Genomic DNA, 19,641 nt, shown 5'->3' on the forward strand with positions numbered 1-19,641 from the left:
ATATATCTATATAATTTGGTTCACTATTTTTTATTTGAGAAACATATACGCTTGTTTACAGTGTTAGATTAGTTTTTTAATTTGCAGTAGACCTAATACCAAGAAAGAGGTGGGGGGGGGGGGGGAACGTGTGTGTGTGTGTGTGTGTGTGTGTGTGTGTGTGTGTGTGTGTGTGTGTGTGTGTGTGGGGAGGGGGTAGCAATATGGCCTGGGAACCAAGGGGGTGGCAGCCTGAAAAAAAATTGGGAACACTGGTTTAAAGCAACATTAAAAAAAAGCTCTGTAGCTGATGTGTTTACTTTATTCTTAATAGGATCGAGGCAATGAATTTACTTATACTGGGAGTGGTGGCCGAGATCTTTCTGGAAACAAGAGAATTGGGGAGCAATCGTACGATCAGACTCTCACTAACATGAACAGGTAAGGTTTGTCATTCATGGGCTGTCATTCTTTCTTGGATTTGCACTAATGCAATCAAGTTTCTACATGAATTTATTTTGCCCTGTGTCTAATGAGGTAATTTAACTTTTTTTTTTGCGGAGAAATTTTAAAGATCCAATAACTTCTGCATTCATAGTGTCACTTCTTAAGATGTCTCAAATTACTTTTGGTTGATGAGCTATTTGTGAAGTTTTGCCATTGTTGAGATTCGGACAACCCACACTACCAATCAAAATGTATGCTGGCAAGGTTCACAAACAGTATTCACATGCTTATTATCTTGGTCCAAACCCGAAATGCTGACTGACCATTTCTACCTTTCTACCCATTGATGGTGCTTGACCCACTGAGTTCCTGCAGCAGGTCATTGTTGTCTCACTATTTAGGCACATGGTAATGAATCTATTATGCTCTACTGATGGATAAATTCTCTCCAGACTACTGTGGGAACTTCCTGCTCTTCTATGTGGTAAAAGGGATATTTAGTGTCAATAAACTAAGAAAGTGGTGTGATAAAATAATACTGTAAACATTCAGCGAGTCAATAAGTGCTTGATCATGTGACCTGACTAGAGGGATGGGTGAGAAACTTCTGATCTGATAAGAATTATGATTTTATGTTAACTTGGAGAGTTAACACGTAAAACTTATGTCAGAAAAAAAATAACTGAATACTGTATTTTCACTCCTAACACACGCGTGCATAATAACGCACAGAAAATCATAAATTGTGTAAATATTTTTGTAAAACACGCACATGCATATAACGCATTTTAAATTCTGACTGACGAAAGCAATTTGCATTTAATTGGGACATAGTACCAGAGTCTGTCACAGTTAATCATCCGTTAAACTTCCTCCAGAGGTGTTAATTGACCATTATATAGATGCTACAAACAGTGGCATCCTGCAACACATTAAAAAGCTTTGGAGAGGAATCAATTGAATAGATCGAAGACAGGCTTCAGAGTTGAGCAAGATTTTATATCTGTCATGATTTAAAAGCCTTTCTTTTAAGCTGTATTTTATTAATCTCCTCCCTCAGGGACAAGTCTGGGCAATTAACATTGGTAAGGTGCAGTGTCCTAGCCAGAATATCCTGTTTATTGGAATACCATGGGACTCTGGCCAATGAGATATACCCAAGATCAAAATTTTGAATGTTGGCGTTTTGTATGTACCAAATTTCGCACGCTAGCTTTAAATCGAGCGTGTTCTTTTCTTGCCATTATTACATTCCCACGTGAGCTTTGAATTGAGCGCGTTCTTTTATTGCCGCTATTATATTCTCACGCTAGCTTTAAATTGAGCGCGTTCTTTTATTGCTGCTATTACATTCCCACGCTAGATGTAAATTGAGCACGTTCTTTTATTGCTGCTATTACATTCCCACGCTAGATGTAAATTGAGTACGTTCTTTTATTGCCGCAATTACCTTCCCACGCTAGATTTAAATTGAATGCGTTCTTTTATTGCTGCTATTACATTCCCATGCAAGCTTTAACTTGAGCGCGTTAATTGCCGCTATTACATTCCCACACAAGCTTTAAATTGAGCGCCTTTATTGCCGCTATTACATTCCCACGCTAGCTTTAAATTGAGCGCATTCTTTTATTGCTGTTATTCCATTCCCATGCTAGCTTTAAATTATGCGTGTTTCTTCATGCACAGATAACATTATCAGCCTATATAGCTTTGATCTAGCCTATTCAGTAAAAAGGCCCTTCCATTTAGTGCTGCCTTTGAGATCTAGAGTACTGGTTATTTTTGAAATGCGAGGAGCCAAATGCAAATCTTACACAGCTAATTTCAAGATGAAAGTTGTTACCAGAGCAGAAGAAACTGGCAACAGAGCAGCAGCAAGAGAGTTTAAAGTTGATAAATTAACCATTTGCGAATGGAGGAAAGAGAAAGATGAGCTTTCTCATCCAAAGGATGAATCCATGAAAACAGGCATGTCATGGCCCGAAAGCTAAATTGACCCAGTTGGAGTCTGACTTGAAGGACTGGGTTCTTAGTTGAAGAGAACAAAATCAGGCTGTTATCTACAGTTGACATTCAGATGAAAGTAAGAGAGGCAACCAGGATTTCAAGGCAGGTTTCCTCTGGATATCAAAGTTTATGAAGCGAAATGGATTGTCGGTAAGAACTAGAACAACTGTAGGTCAGTGACTTCAAGAAGATTGGAAACAAAAAAATTATTGATTTTTGCAACTTTGTCACCAATGAAATATGCAAACTTAAAATCCCACCTGCAGACGTCACTAACATGGATGAAGTCCCAATGGCCCTTTGACATTTCCGCCATAAGAACTGTGGCTACTTCTGGAACAAAAACTGTGGTCATAACCGTGATCAGACATGAAAGGTTGTGCTTTACTGTAGTCTTTGGCTGTGGTGCAAGTGGCACTAAAATGAAACCAATAATCATATTTAAAAGAGTAACATTGCCATGAGGAAAAATTCCCCAATACTGTGATTGTGTACTGTAACAAGAAGCGTTGAATGGGTGTCAATGTTATGAAACTGTGGATGGAAAGGTGTTACAGGCCTACACCAGACAGTTTTTTTTCCAAAGAAATCATGACTCTTATTTGATTCCTTGGCAGCTCACAAAGAATATCCAGCACAAAGGACTATAAATGTTGTTGGCACCCACAGTGCAGTAATTCTGGGTGGGTTGATGTGTAAACTGCAGCCACTCGATATTTCCATTAATCAAGATGTTCATCAGATCAGAATGGGAGGAATGGATGCAGAACGGCACTCATGAATTCACCCCAGCTAGACAGCTGAAGAATGCGAATGGGCATGGGATGAGATTACACCAAAAACTAACCTCAGTGGATTCCGAAAAGCTGATGTAGTATATAATGATGATGGTGGTCCCACCATTAATAGATAAAGCGATGATGTGTCAGTATTGACTATGGTAAAGAAAGAACGGTTGCAGGCTGTTATAAAGTATTTTAATGAAGAGATTGAACAATCTGACTTTGAACGATTCAAAGGGGTTACAGAACTAGAGGCTGGTCAATTAAGTTCACTTTTATATTCAACATATAAAAATTATATTTTTGTATAGTGCACACACATATAATGCGTGGGGGGAGGGTACCAGGTTTGTAGTGAAGAAGAAAAAGGAATATTTCCAAATTGAAGTGTATTTGTAGAAAAATTATGTCTACTTTTGGAAATGTAATTTGATCTTTGTACATATTTCATTAGAATAAGCATGTTAATCATCTTTCTGTTTCGTGAATATGGTTTATTTTTCCATTTGAGGCTATAGTAAATGTTGCAGACCACAGCAATACGAACAGTGTCTTGTGTCATGATGTTTTCTTTGGCTTGGCTTCGCGGACGAAGATTTATGGAGGGGGTAAATGTCCACGTCAGCTGCAAGCTCGTTTGTGGCTGACAAGTCCGATGCGGGACAGGCAGACACAGTTGCAGGGGAAAATTGGTTGGTTGGGGTTGGGTGTTGGGTTTTTCCTCCTTTGCCTTTTGTCAGTGAGGTGGGCTCTGCGGTCTTCTTCAAAGGAGGTTGCTGCTCGCCAAACTGTGAGGCGCCAAGATGCACGGTTTGAGGCGATATCAGCCCACTGGCGGTGGTCAATGTGGCAGGCACCAAGAGATTTCTTTAGGCAGTCCTTGTACCTTTTCTTTGGTGCACCTCTGTCACGGTGGCCAGTGGAGAGCTCGCCATATAACACGATCTTGGGAAGGCGATGGTCCTCCATTCTGGAGACGTGACCCACCCAGCGCAGCTGGATCTTCAGCAGCGTGGACTCGATGCTGTCGACCTCTGCCATCTCGAGTACTTCGACGTTAGGGATGAAAGCGCTCCAATGAATGTTGAGGATGGAGCGGAGACAATTCTGGTGGAAGCGTTCTAGGAGCCGTAGGTGATGCCGGTAGAGGACCCATGATTCGGAGCCGAACAGGAGTGTGGGTATGACAACGGCTCTGTATATGCTTATCTTTGTGAGGTTTTTCAGTTGGTTGTTTTTCCAGACTCTTTTGTGTAGTCTTCCAAAGGTGCCATTTGCCTTGGCGAGTCTGTTGTCTATCTCGTTGTCAATCCTTGCATCTGATGAAATGGTGCAGCCGCAGCCGAGATAGGTAAACTGGTTGACCGTTTTGAGTTTTGTGTGCCCGATGGAGATGTGGGGGGGCTGGTAGTCATGGTGGGGAGCTGGCTGATGGAGGACCTCGGTTTTCTTCAGGCTGACTTCCAGGCCAAACATTTTGGCAGTTTCCGCAAAACAGGACGTCAAGCGCTGAAGAGCTGGCTCTGAATGGGCAACTAAAGCGGCATCGTCTGCAAAGAGTAGTTCACGGACAAGTTTCTCTTTTGTCTTGGTGTGAGCTTGCAGGTGCCTCAGATTGAAGAGACTGCCATCCATGCGGTACCGGATGTAAACAGCGTCATCATTGTTGAGGTCTTTCATGGCTTGTTTCAGCATCATGCTGAAGAAGATTGAAAAGAGGGTTGGTGCGAGAACACAGCCTTGCTTCACGCCATTGTTAATGGAGAAGGGTTCAGAGAGCTCATTGCTGTATCTGACCCGACCTTGTTGGTTTTCGTGCAGTTGGATAATCATGTTGGATAGTCATGATGTACAAGGAGGCCATTTGGTCTTTTGAGCCCATTCATCCTTTTCTCCCATTTATTCCCTTGTTCCATATTGTCTCTCACACCATCAACTGCACTTTGATGTGGGCGTTTTACAGTAGTCACTTGACCAACCACTCAGAAGGACTTTGGAATGTGTGAGGGAAGTGGAATACCCACAGCAGGAGATACACAACCACAGTGAGAATTCCATACAAATGACCCTGGAGGTGAGAATTGAAACTGGATCACTGGATCTGGGAAGCAGCAGCACTAACTGCTGCACTGGAGTGGGGGAGGGGGTTCTACCAGATGTGTCCATTAAGTCTGCTTGACCATGCAGTTGTGCTTACCTGATTCAGTACCCACCTTTCTTCCCTGTCAACAATGTATCAGTCTCTGGCCTTCTGAGTGAAGGAGCTCTTTACCTCAATCCTAAATGGCTTCTTGAGATAATGACCTCTTGTTCTTAGCCTCTTCAGCTATACTAAACCATTTATTGGCATCAAACCATTTATCTTCGCATACCAGCAAGAATTCTTCATTTGCATACACACTATCAAGAACTCATTTTCTTGTAACTGGATGTTATTGGTACATTCTACTTACTCATAGGTTCTCATCCTAGGAATTTAGTTTTGTTTCTGGAGCACTAGAAGTTGACTCTTGAATGCATATTGAACTGAAAATATTCTCCTGGAATATGCAGCACTGCAAAATATTGTGTTGTAACTTTTCTGGTTCTTACTAGATTAATTCACAAATTAAATGTCACAATTTCTCCTGCTGAGATTGCATGTCTCATCTGGATTGATAGTCCAGGAATCATAACCCCTGGGCTGCAATGTTTGTGTTGCTCTTGTTTTCGGATTCTGAGTTGGTGGATTTAGTTCTAGAGTTGTATTCATTTACTGAAAGCAATGAATGTTGTCTTTTGATAATTGTGGACTTAATTTGACATAAATTAAAAGGCATTTACATTTGGTGCAAGCATACTTCCTTTGAATTACCACCTAAGAATATTCACTGTCCTTTCACAGCTTCTGAATAGAGAAGCACCAAATTGCAGCTGCTGGAGAAACTCAGTGGGTTGAGCAACATCCATAGGGAGAAAAATGGTCAGTCTGTTTCAGGTTCGAACTCAAACAGAAATGTTGAATGACTGTTTCTATCTGGCTGGTACCAGACCTGCTGAGTCTCTCCAGCAACTTGATGTTTGCCACAGGTTTTGAATGGAGTATACAATTTTTTTTACAGCCACTTTCACTGGTTCTGTGCACAAGAACTTTTATAATCCTTGGACAACATGCATTCTGCGTGTTTTAGTTTGTTCTGAATATTTCTTGATGAAAATGGCAGCTACTGGGAATTTAGACCCATAATTTATTTTGATAAGAGACAAGAGGCTAATGAGTAATGTTATTTAGAGGTACTCCTCTCCTTACGATGGGGTTCCATTCTGACAACCCCATCGTAAGTTGAAAAAGAATGCTGTAGACAACATACAGTATGTACCTAGTTTTGGTGGGGTTGCTGTCGATTGATAATACTCACCATTAACGTACACATCTAAATGTACACACTGTATCACCAAATATGTTTTAAATTAAAGGCTTTACATAGAATAGTCAATAAAGCCAATACTACCAACGGCCCCCGCTTTTGAACAGCTAAACAATTCCAGTGTCAATGCTCAGTGTGAACCTGAAGTAAAACAGCTGAGAATTTGAGACATTAACCAACATGTTACTGGTGTCACTTGTATTAACAACAATCAAATCTATATAAGGCACATTGCAGCAGGGCCTTTTGAGCTGGCTGTTACAATAGCTGAACCTGGAGTTCAGCTCAGGTGTAAAATGCTTTCATTATTTCTCTTGAGAAGCTTGGGCCATCGTGACCTTGAAAAATCATAAGGCGAACCAGCGAAAGTAGAAGAGTACTTATATTGTACAGTTGGAATTCCATTAGACTTCATTTTGATGAGTTGCACATATAATTGGCAATGCTGCATGAGTGCTGACCTAATGCGTTGAGTTCAAATTCATGATTTTTTAACTTTACCCAAGTGTTTCTGTATCCTCAGCTTGATTGCTGAATGTTCACTAGATTTGAGCCACAATTTTCTGTGCTTAATTGTAGGGCATTGGCTCTTAATTGCGATGCAGTGCTGAATGATGAGATTGGAGCAGAAGCCAAAGATTGGAAGGCTGGAAAATCAGTTCGAGTGGTCCGGAGTTCGAAAGGACGGAAAGTCAGCAAATATGCACCAGAGGAAGGCAACAGATACGATGGGATTTATAAGGTTCTCGTTCACTGGAGGTCAAAACTTGTCAGTAGCTAGGATTCATGTTGGACAGAGCCCTGTGTTTAAGCATCAATGAATGGTCATTAATGCACATGTCTCTGTTTTGGAATTGTCCTAATTTGTTTAATTCCAGTAATAAAAACATGAAGATTTTAGGCAAAAAGAACATAATTTGCTTTATTTTGAATGCTGAAGAATGGCAATAAATGAGGACATGTTTAACCATGAGTTAAAGAATGTTGGTATCTAATTAGTTGTAATTAGATACTTCAATCTAGACCTAGTTGGTCTAGGTCAGCATCATAGACCCTATGACATTTAGCTGATTCATCAGTGGCCTTCCCTTTATCCTCATTTAGTCACTGACATGTCATTAGCAAGTGCTCTATTACCAGTATCTTAGATTGACCAAAGTCAACTGAGTATCCCATGACAAGACACACTTGTCATGAATCTCTGAAAGCATTCCATCCTTTCTAAGTAGGAGAATGATGGAATACTCTAAGCTTGCATGTGCAACTCCAGAGACAGCATCCAGGACTGGTATCCCACTCTGTATCCTGACTGCAGTCTTATCAATCCATTCCTTCCACCACCTGAATTCTGGAGTTGCAACGTGCCTCCCACAGCTTTGCTCCAAGACCTACATTCTCTGCCACCTCAGTATCTAAAGAATGTGGAAAGTAAAGAAAGGATGGGAGTCACAGACCCATTAGAGAAAACTAATTTAAACTTTTGCGACAATATAGGTGGTAAAATATTGGCCGGAAATTGGGAAGTCTGGTTTCCTGGTCTGGCGTTATCTCTTGAGACGTGATGATGTAGAACCTGCTCCGTGGACTCCAGAGGGAAAGGACAGGACAAAGAAACTGGGCTTGAAAATACAGGTCAGTGCTAACTATTTTCTTAATGTAATCCACTTTTAATTAAAAGATATAATTGCTATTTTAATTCTATATTTGATGATAGTACCCTGAAGGATACCTGGAAGCCATGGCAAATAAGGAAAAAAAGGGGAAAAAACCAGAAGCCAGCTCAATAGTGAACAATTGTGGGAGAACATCTCAGAAAAGACAGCAGAAAACTGGTATGTTTTGCAACACTTGATGTCATTGGTTGTTCACAAAATGTTATTGGATCATTTTTGTGTCTTGGGATGCTTTTTGCACTCATGTCAGCAAAACCAAGGAGCTGATTGTTGACATCAAAAAAGGAAAATCAGAGGCGTACAATCCAGTGATCATTGGGGGATCAGAGGTGGAGAGGGTGAAAAAATTTAGGTTGTTGGGAGTCACTATCTTGGAGGATCTTTCCTGGACCCAACACACTAATGGCATTGTGAAGAAAGTATGTCAGTGCCTCTACTTCCTCAGGAGTTTGCGAAGGTTTTGTATGACATAGTCAGGATATCACAGGCAAAACCCACCCCCACATCAAGAACAACAACAGAGAGGAACAGCAATTATCAAAGATGCACACCACCCAACACACACTCTGTTCTCGCTGCTACCATCAGGAAAGAGCTATAGGTGTCACCAGCCTCAGGAACAGCTGCTAACCCTCCACCATCAGACTCATTGACGGTAAACTCAATCAGAATTTCATTTAAGGTCTCTTGAACTTTTTTTTTAACTTCTCTCCTGCACAGTCAGTTTGTTTACATTTCTTTATTTGTTTACATGTGTACAGTTTTAGCACAACCAATAAGTTAACTGGTAATTCTACCTCACCTGCCGGAAAAAGAATCTCAGGATTGTATGTGATGTTGTTGTTCAGGTTCGTGTGGGTCCCACAGATTAAGAATCAGACCAAAGTGCAGGTACAAAGCACACGTTTATTTCAGGGATGGAAATGGGATAACAGGGTCGATATGTTAAGCAAACTTCCACACATACACAAAATACACTTTTGGATGATATGGGGCAAACTGACAGAAATTGGGGAAATTACAAGAGTATACAGATTCAACAAACAAATCAAGGTGACATTATGTGCCCCCACCCCTTGACCGGTATGGACACGGCTTTTGCTACCTGGCCTCGAGACTCACCCTAACCCAGTGTGGAAGGTGATAATTAAATGCAACGAGGAGTCCAAAGAGACAGAACAAAGGGACACACAGGTCCTTTATAGTTCTGGGGGCAAAGCTGGGGGGGGCCAATCGTAAGGGTCAGTGTGGGCCCCGCCTCATTGGTTGCCGTGGCCAATGGATTGAAGTCAAGTGCAGGGGCTCGGCAGGGGTGATTCACCTGGGCCAATTGGGTGAAGGTCAGAGCTGAGTCTGGGCAGGCTGCCTGGATTGCAGCATTTGGTGATTTAGGTGAGCCAATTGTAAGGGTCACCTTGATGACTTGGGGTGGGTCCTTGACCTTGATTGGCAGGTAGTGTGTCCCCCGAACAGGAGTGCAGCAGCGCCACCAGGTGGTGGATGTCATGTATGTACTCTTGACAATAAATCTGAAAATCTAAAAGACAGCTTTTTCCCTGCAGCTATCAGACTTCTGAATGAACCCCACGACAGTGCTATCATTCTGCCCTTGCTTGGTACTTATTGATTTTGATTTCCCCAATATAGCTAACTGTATATTGTGCATCTTACATTGCAGTATGAATGTTAGAGATAACCTATTAGTCTGCTCCAAAAGAACCATTCCCATTGTACAAGATATTTTGTGACAAATAAACATTTAAAATGTGCCACTGAGGAGCAGTTAAGTAGGCAGATTTTGCAAAAGTACAAAAATAAGTTGTTGTAATGGGCGACTTCAACTTCCCGAATGGCAGCGCTGCCACTGGTGCAAACCCAGGGGAGTGGAGAAACAGTGCAGCTCTGCTTGCCCAGTCCTGATGCTGATGGCTCTGCACAGGCTTTAAATGACCTGTTCAAGGAGCTGATGGTGTTTTTTTTTAAATCCAGCTATCCAGCTACCACAGTATCTAAGATAGTGCCACCTGTGTGAGGGAGCATACAATGGTGAGTGCAGATTCAAAGGGAGAAGAGGACTGGCGTGGGGCATCACAAATGGGGAGGATATATCCCCCCCCATTGAGCACAGGAGACGACCCCACAGGGAAGATGACCACGGCAAAAGATCTGCAAGGAGCTCAATGGCTGAAGGTCCCACACAGGTTGTTGGCGACTTGCAGTCGAAGGATTCAAACAGGCTGTGGGTTGCTGGCAACTGGCTCATGGAAACCAGCTTTCAGAACTGGGATTTGAGAGTGTGCTGGGAGAAAAAGAGGGCTCCCGAAGAGCCTCAGTCGCTGAAGGGTTTGGATGAGGAGCTTGAGTTGCTGATGGTTTGAACAGGAGTCTGTGCGGCTGCCAGAGGGCTGAAAGCAAACGCATGGACACTCAGTGATAGTGGTGGATCTTCTGAGAAACAGTTGGATCCCTTGGCTGGACAGGATATACCCCTGGTTACTACAGGAAACCAGGGAAGAGATTGCTGGTACAATGACGATGATCTTCAATAATGATTGTAGGATGGCAAATATTCCCTCAGTGGTGGATAAACTATTAGAGAGGATTTTTTTGGACAGGAGAAGCATTTGGAGAAGCAGTCTTTTTAGTGAGACCATGGGTTTGTGAGGATCAGGTCATTGAGTTTTTTGGGGAGGTGACAAAACAGTTTGACGAAGGTAAAGCAGTGGAGGTGGTGTATAAGATTTTAGTAAGGCGCTTGACAAGGTTCCCCGTGACATGGCACACCTAGAAAGTTATAATGTGTCGGATCCGTGAAAACTTGGCTGTGTGGATTCTGAATTGGCTTGCCTGGAGAAGGAAAACTGGTGGTAGATGGGGCATATTCTGCCTGGAAAATGGACACATGGTACTTTTTGTGACTTTTATAGATAACTTGTATGAGGAGGCAGGGTGGGTCAGTAAGTTTGCATATGATATGAAAGTTGGGGGTGTTATGGATATAATAGAAGGTTGTCGTAAGTTATAATGAAATAGATAGGATGCAAAGTTAGGCAGAAGATGGAATACAGACATACCTTGTATAACACAGTTTTGATATAATGCGGTTTGCTATTTCTGACCTGAAGTTTTAAATTTGCAACGTTAAAAATTTTATTGTTGTTGCTATTTAAACCACTTCATAATATTTTACCAGACTCTAGTTTAAAATATTTGAAATATAGGCGCTGAGCTATGGAATAGAGAGAGTTAAATGGCTGTGGTGAAAGTTATTGCTGACCCCATTGTGATCAGGCTCCCTGAACTATCACACAACATGCTGCCTTACACTGATGTGAATTTTGTTTCTGCTCTGATGTGGCAGACCAGTGAGTTTCCAACCACAGAACAATGCCAGTTTATAAGAAAGGGCACTCCTGGAATTTGCTGTGGAATAGAGAGGGTTAAATGACTGTGTTGAAAGTTGTTGCCATCCTCGCTGTATTGGGCTACCTGCACTATCTGTGGTGATACCGATTTAACTTTGGTGAAAGTCTCATGTGAGCGATTTGACACAAATCTACATTAGACAAATATTTTCTTAAATAAATATGTTCATTTATTGCCAATAAAGATCAGTTTTATATATCCCTTTTATGGGATTGGAACGTATTAAAGTGCATTGTAATAATGCTTTGAACAGTGCGGTTTTCCATAATGCTGAACTTGCTTGGAAGATATTAACAGTGGAGGAACAGAGTGGTCTTGGGGTCGAAGTTCCTAGGTGCCTCAAAGTTGCTGCACAAGTTGAGAGGGTGGTTCAAAAGGTGTATGGTATGCTAGCCTTCATTAATCGGGGGATTGAGGTCAAGAACTGTGAGGTAATGTTGCAACTTGATCAAGTGATGGTTCATCCACACTTAGTAGTTTTGTGTTCATTCCCGTCGCCTCAATATAGGAAGGACGTGGAAGCTTTAGAGAGGGTGCAGAGATGATTTTCCAGGAGGCTGCCTCGATTGGAGAACATGTCTTATGAGCAAAGATTATTCAACCTAGGGTTTTTTTTTAACTTTGGAGTGACAAGATGAGAAACAACTTAATAGATGTGTATAAGATTATGAGGGACTGGGGTGGATTAATATCAGAGGACATTAGTTTTAGGTGACTGGAGGAAAGTTTAGGGAAAATCTTTAAACACACACAGAGAGTGATGAGTGCCTGGAATGCATTGCTGGGCCTGATGGTTGAAGCTGATACAACAGGCGGTGGGGGGGGGGGTGGGGAACATTTATTAAAAAAAAATGAATGCAAGAAAAATATAGTTAAGGGCTGAGAAGGAAGGATTGGTATAGGTTTATATAGTTCGGCACATTGTGGGCTGAAAGGCTGTTCTATGTAAAAGGATCTGCCTTTTTTTAAAATCCTTGTTTGTTCCAGCTGCCTCTACCTCGGCTACTGCGACTACACCACCAGCAAAGACTTTGAAACTTGCCCAGGATGATGCTGAAGGTGAAACTTACCAGCTGACTCCACACCAACAGTGGCTGATCAGGGAGGACTACTTAAACAAGAAACTTTGGGATGAGGCACTTGCCTCAATTATGGAAGGGCCGGTATGTTTGCAGACTTGTTTCCTTTTCCACCTTGAGATTTTGCAATGGGTGCATAACTTTCTTTTTGTTTGCATAGAAATTCTTGAGAAAAACCGAACAGATCTTCATGTGCATTTGCTGCCAGGAACTGGTCTTCCAGCCAATCACAACAGAATGTCAGCACAATGTCTGTAAGGTGAGTGTTCATCATTCACACACACGTTCCTGCGCAGAATTAATGGAAGAACATGGCTGACGCAGAGGGTTTTTTAGTATTTAATTTCTCATGTTTGACTTAAGCTCCCCCAAAACTGAAACAATTGTAATCTATAAATGCTGCAGAAATAATTGAAGGTGGTGTGGGAGCAAGTGGAATATCTCCTGTAGTCACAGGGTATGTTCCAAGGGGATAATTGGTGGGGAAAGAGTGGACAAGGGATTCACAGAGAGCGCAGTCCCTGCGGAAGGTGGAGAGGGGAGTATGTTTCTAATGGTGGGATCATGTAGTAGGTGGCAGAGGAGGATGTGGAGGCTGGTGGGATGGTAGGTGAGGACAAGAGGAATCCTGTCCTTGTTGCATGTGAGGGTGGAGGGGGCTGGGGAGATGGAGGATATATGGGTGATTGCAGAGTTGATAGTGGTAGAAAGAAAGCCATTTTGTTGGAAGGAGGACATCTCTGATGATTTGGCACCGAAGTCCTCATCCTGGGTGCAGATGTGACAGAGACGGAGGAATTGAAAGAATGAAATGGAATCGTTACAGGGGACAGGGTGGGAAGAGGTGTAGTTTAGGTAGCTGTAGGAGTTGGTGGGTTTGATGTCCGTCGAGAGTTAGTCTCCTGAGATGGAGACAGGGGTCGAAGAAAGAGTGAGCGTTGCTAGAGATGGACCAAATGAATTTGAGGTCAGGGTGGAAGTTGGCAGCGTAATGGATGAAGTCAACGAGCACATCATTGGTACATGAGGCAGCACCAAAGTAGTCATTGATGTAGCAGAGGAAGAGTTGAGGGCCTTGCCTGTATCAAGTGAATAATCTTTTTCTTCTTTGGCTTGGCTTCGCGGACGAAGATTTATGGAGGGGTATGTCCACGTCTGCTGCAGGCTCGTTGGTGACTGACAAGTCCGATGTGGGACAGGCAGGCACGGTGGCAGCGGTTGCAAGGGAAAATTGTTTGGTTGGGGTTGGGTGTTGGGTTTTTCCTCCTTTGTCTTTTGTCAGTGAGGTGGGCTCTGCGGTCTTCTTCAAAGGAGGTTGCTGTCCGCCGAACTGTGAGGCACCAAGATGCACGGTTGGAGGCGATATCAGCCCACTGGTGGTGGTCAATGTGGCAGGCACCAAGAGATTACTTTAGGCAGTCCTTGTACCTCTTCTTTGGTGCACCTCTGTCTCGGTGGCCAGTGGAGAGCTCGCCCTAGAACACGATCTTGGGAAGGCAATGGTCCTCCATTCTGGAGACGTGACCCACAAACCAGCTGCATTCTAAATTGTTGTTGAATACAAATTGCTGGCCTGGAGGACCTATTTATAAGCAAGTTGGACTTGTGGAGGTCATTTTCTTTTTGCTGTTGTATTTCTTTTAAACCATCCACTTTTTGTGAATGAAGCAAAGTACTGGACTGATGAGCAAGATTATACTTTTAACCAGTACTGGGCACTTTGATATGTCACAAATAATCACATGCTCAGTTAGAATTTATTCAGGGCTTAGGCAATTGAATTAATGTTCTTAACAATGCCATTCACTTAATTGATGTTGATACAAAACTGTGTGTCATTTCTGACAATTGATTGCAATTACATCCTTTAACTAATCATCCAGAAAAGTACATGATCTTTCTTATTCAATTAGTATTTATCTCCAATTCTTTTTTTTCTTGAATTCCCATGACCAAATCTTCTTCCTTGTTGAGCTTCAATTATTTGGTGGCCTTGATCTATTCAGGCACAGATCTGTAGGCTATTTGGACACAGGAAAAGTTATGAGAAAGACTATCATATCAGGTGAGTTGAGTCGAATTGGAGGGAAAGAATAGGGAGGAGGACCATTTCCAAATGCTCTTTTTCCTTTCCAAGACTTGTCTCTCTGTTAGTGTCTTTGGATTAGTGCAGCAGAGAATGAAGTCTCTTTCGGGACTGGCCTGAAGCACTAATGCAGGAAAGATGTCAATAGAGTACAGATTGAAAGATTTACTAGGATGTCGCCAAGACTTGAGGAATTGAGTTACAGGGAAAGGTTAAACACGTTAGGATTTTATTCCTTGGAGTGCAGAAGAATGAAGACAGATTTGATAAGAGTTGTACAAAATTATGAGGGGTATAGATAAATGCAAACACTTTTTCCATGGAGGTCAGGTGAGATAGGCACTGGGCCATTGGTTAAGGGTAAAAGATGAAATGTTTAAAGGGAACATCATAGATGGAACTTCTTCATGCATAGAATGTTGAGTTTGGAAGGAGATCCCAACAAAATACAAGCTCGATTTTGACATTCAACAAAATTTTGGATAGGTACATGGATGGGAGGGCTTTGGTGCAGGCCATCAGAACTCGGAAAAATAATAGCTTTCAGAAGTCTAGACAGGCCTAAGGACATGATTCTGTTCTCTTGTATTCTATCAATATTCATACAATCTTGATCCTTCAAGCACCTAGATGCACTGATCGATTGATTTCTTCTCCTCAGAGTTGCCTGCAGCGATCATTCCGTGCCCAGGTGTACACTTGTCCTGCTTGTCGCCATGAACTTGGAAAGGATTACAACATGGTCCCCAATAAGATTCTTCAGTCAATTCTGGACCAGTTTTTCCCAGGATATAGCAAAGGACGATGACATCTGTTTGTGTAACCTGTCTCCTCTCTGCACACGTTTTTACCGGGGTGGGGGGTGGGGGGGGGGGGAGGGAAGAAATTTAAAAATAAAAAACAACAATAAAGGACCAATAGGCCTGACAATAAACAACTCTAGACTATCATTCTAGAACAGCTAATGTTCCCTCCCCTCTTAACATTTGGTTATTACACAGTACATAATGAAGTAGACTGTTCTTTTCCCATTGACTGTCTGATAACATCTAAGGTAGTTTTCTTTGTAGACTAAAAAGCTCAGCATCAAATTGTAAATGTCTGAGGCTAGAATTATATTGTTTTAAAACTACCTCAAGACAGTGGAAAGGAAATTATGGGGAATTGTCTTTCAAAAAGAAGCCCAGCTACACACTGCCTCTTCAAATCAATATTATTTGTGCCTGGTCCATAACGCTTGGTTTTTGAAATGTAATAGCACTGAAAATTATAACTGATTTTAAAGTAATTCTGTGGTGAGTATATCTCTCTTTACCTGATTTTATAATGTTGCTATTTTGAAAAAAAAAGAAAATTAGAAAAAAAAGCAAGTTAATGGGCTTTTGTGAGGTTAAGTGTGCATTCTTATATTTTGAATGGTTTGACTACTAATGGATTTTAAGGATAATTATGAACCATTGTTACCTACATTAGTGTTCAGTGATATCTGTATTATTTGCATTTCAATATGCAAAGGAAACAAGCACTTCTAGCCAACAGGATACATCATGTAAAGAAAATACATTTGTTATTATTGAATAAGTCACTTTTGGGTTTTTTTTAGTCACACATTATATACTGTATATTATAAGTAGATTATTTGTATGTGGCAATTATGTCTGTATCAGTGTTTAAAACAATTCTAGCTGGGGGTTGGGGGTAGACAAAACACTTCATATTGTGATTTTGAGATTTGATATTCCTTGACCAGTACTTACCAATAAACATGTAAACATTTGAAATGTTTTTAATATGATTTGGCTCAAGTTATTAGTCACTGTATATGAAATGTTGGAAAAGAGTTATAACATATGTAAAAACAGAAACAATGGCAAATAGTGGATATTAAGAATAATGGTGGAGTGCAGCAGGCTCGGTGAGGTTGAAGTAAATCAGTATCGCAGGCTAGGTGAGGTTGAGGTAAATCAGTATCGCAGGCTAGGTGAGGTTAAGGTAAATCAGTATCGCAGGCGAGGTGAGGTTAAGGTAAATCAGCATCGCAGGCGAGGTGAGGTTAAGGTAAATCAACATCGCAGGCGAGGTGAGGTTAAGGTAAATCAACATCGCAGGTGAGGTGAGGTTAAGGTAAATCAGTATCGCAGGCGAGGTGAGGTTGAAGTAAATCAGCATCGCAGGCTCGGTGAGGTTGAAGTAAATCAACATTGCAGGTGAGGTGAGGTTGAGGTAAATCAGTATCGCAGGCTAGGTGAGGTTAAGGTAAATCAACATCGCAGGCGAGGTGATGTTAAGGTAAATCAGCATCGCAGGCTCGGTGAGGTTGAAGTTTTGCAAGGAAGAGAGAAATAGACTTCATCCAGCAAATGAAATGCTCATTGCTTGTTCTGCTGAGTGTTTCTAGCATTGTGTGTTCCAGATTTCCAACAACTAGTTATTTGGTACAATATTATAATTAATCTCTTGGTGCCTGCCACATTGACCACCGCCAGTGGGCTGATATCGCCTCCAACCGTGCATCTTGGCGCATCTCAGTTCAGCAGACAGCAACCTCCTTCGAAGAAGACCGCAGAGCCCATCTCACTGACAAAAGACAAAGGAGGAAAACCCAACACCCAACCCCAACCAACCAATTTTCCCTTGCAACCGTGTCTGCCTGTCCCGCATCGGTCTTGTCAGCCACAAACGAGCCTGCAGCTGACGTGGACATTTCCCCTCCATTAATCTTCGTCCACGAAGCCAAGCCAAAGAATAATTAAGAAATGTGGAGTAAATGAACAGACCATAAATTATGCAGTATTAATTTTTATTGCCAATCTTGCTCTTATATGAAGTTGAAATATCACTTGGACAACCACACATAACAGGCCCTTCTGGACCATGATCCCATCTTGTCCAAATTAACCTACAACCCCCGTGAATTTTGAAGGGTGGGAGGAAACCCACAAACATGGGGAGAATATAGAAACTCCTTACAAACAGCACTGGATTCGAACCTGCGTTGCTGGCACTGTAAAAGTGTTGCGCTAACCGCGCTGCCCCATTTCATTTAATAGCCCAAAATCTTAAATTTCATTTTTGTTGTTGGCAAAACCATCACAGATTGTAAAATTAACCAGAATATGAAACCCTTAGCAGATGGTAGGGACTACCCTTATATACTGTTGTATAGGACAATCCTTGAAACTTCAAATTTTCACATTAAAATCAGGGGCTGTACTATACAAAGAGTCTAAAATTCTTACCTTGACAACAAAGTCACAACACTGCGCCATCTTCCTACTGGCTCTGACATCTCGTGCATGCCCCATTAGTTATTTGTAGTCCTAGCTCTCCTCTGCGGGGTCCATTTGCCTGGTCCCACTCTTGTCGGCTCTGTACAGGCTTTAAATGCCTGTTACAGGAGGCGACAGTGGTTTATTTTAAAGTATCCAAAGAAAATTAAAACCTTTAAATGATAATTTGTTACTAAAAATATTGTGATTTGCTTTTAACTGCATCCACTGGTCAGCAATAGGTGCCAGATTTTGGGGGTCGTATTATTGAAAGGGTATCGCTCAAAACCAACATTTCAGGTGGAAAGTCTGGGGCTCATCCTACACAATGGCATATACTGCAATAAATGGGAGGACAAACAGCCCTGTTTTATTTGAAGTTGTGGATTGTTTTTTTGGAAAATGATTTTGAACCAAGATAGACTGTGAATACTGAAAGATGTGAGAAGCCAGTAAACGTAATGTGTATCCGTAGGTTTACAGAGAGATGGTGATGGTCAAGAGAATTGTGCATTTAGGTCGTGTTTGACATTCTTGCACAGTCACTACTGAGCCTGCTACTGCTAATTAGAGTGAACAAGTGAACCAATTACAAAAGTTGTGGAATTTTCTTTGCCCAGACCCGAGCTTAATTGAATGAGGTGAAATAAACAGGAACTAATTATACTTCTGTTTCGTCATATCAAGTTCAGAAATCAATTAGAAATCAGCTAGAAAAAGAGGAAAAACAAAATGAAACTTTTCCACTACATTTTTTGCCATCTATAGAGTAAATATATAGTATCCTTCTTTGCTAAGTACATGGACAATATGGGGACACAAGAGTGAAGGAAAGGCTACATACTGCACTTATAAATTCCAAGGTGGTTCCAAGCCACTTGCTCAGAAAAATATGACTTGGTTTTGCAATCGACAGTAGTTTGCAGATATCTGTCAGAAGCACATTACATTTGGATGCTGCAGTTCTGACACGAGGAATGGATATCTCAGAAATACTTAACTGATTGCAGAATTCCAAATTAGAAGTGCTGTTAGTACCAGTCTGTAGGCTTAGCTCTTTCAGTTGCATGATTTTGGGTAATGAACCAAATCTTTAATTTAAAAAAAATACTCTCCATACCAAACAATTTTATAAATGCAAAGTTGATGTCTTTATGTCATCTCCTTTCCGTGATGGCAGTTGGCCTTTACAGCCCTTGTTAAACAGTGACAAACGTGAACATGGAGACATCATGGTATTCCATCCATGAGTTATTACTCTCAAGTATTGAAGTTAAGTTTGCAATAAAGTGGTTATATCCTCTGTGAAAGACTGTAATAGGCTGAACTGGTTGGGGATTGAGTGATTTGTCCAATTGCCTATTCAACCATCCATAGTAACGACAGGAAAATCATCCCGTGAGCCACATCAACCAAAGTACGGTATGTATTGAAAAGAATATTGAAAAATTCTCCATAACAAGAAAAATTTGTGGAACAATACAGA

General features: G+C 41.5%; 1 protein-coding gene across 1 annotated transcript in view; it reads left to right on the plus strand.

The window, feature by feature from the left end:
* The window catches only part of LOC138735497 (E3 ubiquitin-protein ligase UHRF1-like), a 125,455-nt gene extending 108,784 nt beyond the window's left edge, over positions 1–16,671 (plus strand). The window contains exons 10-16 of the mRNA XM_069887462.1: positions 314–420; positions 7,202–7,364; positions 8,117–8,254; positions 8,337–8,454; positions 12,709–12,884; positions 12,961–13,059; positions 15,548–16,671. Coding sequence (XP_069743563.1) covers positions 314–420; positions 7,202–7,364; positions 8,117–8,254; positions 8,337–8,454; positions 12,709–12,884; positions 12,961–13,059; positions 15,548–15,694 — 948 coding nt within the window. The 3' untranslated portion in view covers positions 15,695–16,671. The remainder of the gene's footprint in view (positions 1–313; positions 421–7,201; positions 7,365–8,116; positions 8,255–8,336; positions 8,455–12,708; positions 12,885–12,960; positions 13,060–15,547) is intronic.
* Positions 16,672–19,641: the final 2,970 nt, after the last annotated feature.

Source organism: Narcine bancroftii, chromosome 1, assembly GCF_036971445.1.
Source record: "Narcine bancroftii isolate sNarBan1 chromosome 1, sNarBan1.hap1, whole genome shotgun sequence".
NCBI lineage: Eukaryota > Metazoa > Chordata > Chondrichthyes > Torpediniformes > Narcinidae > Narcine > Narcine bancroftii.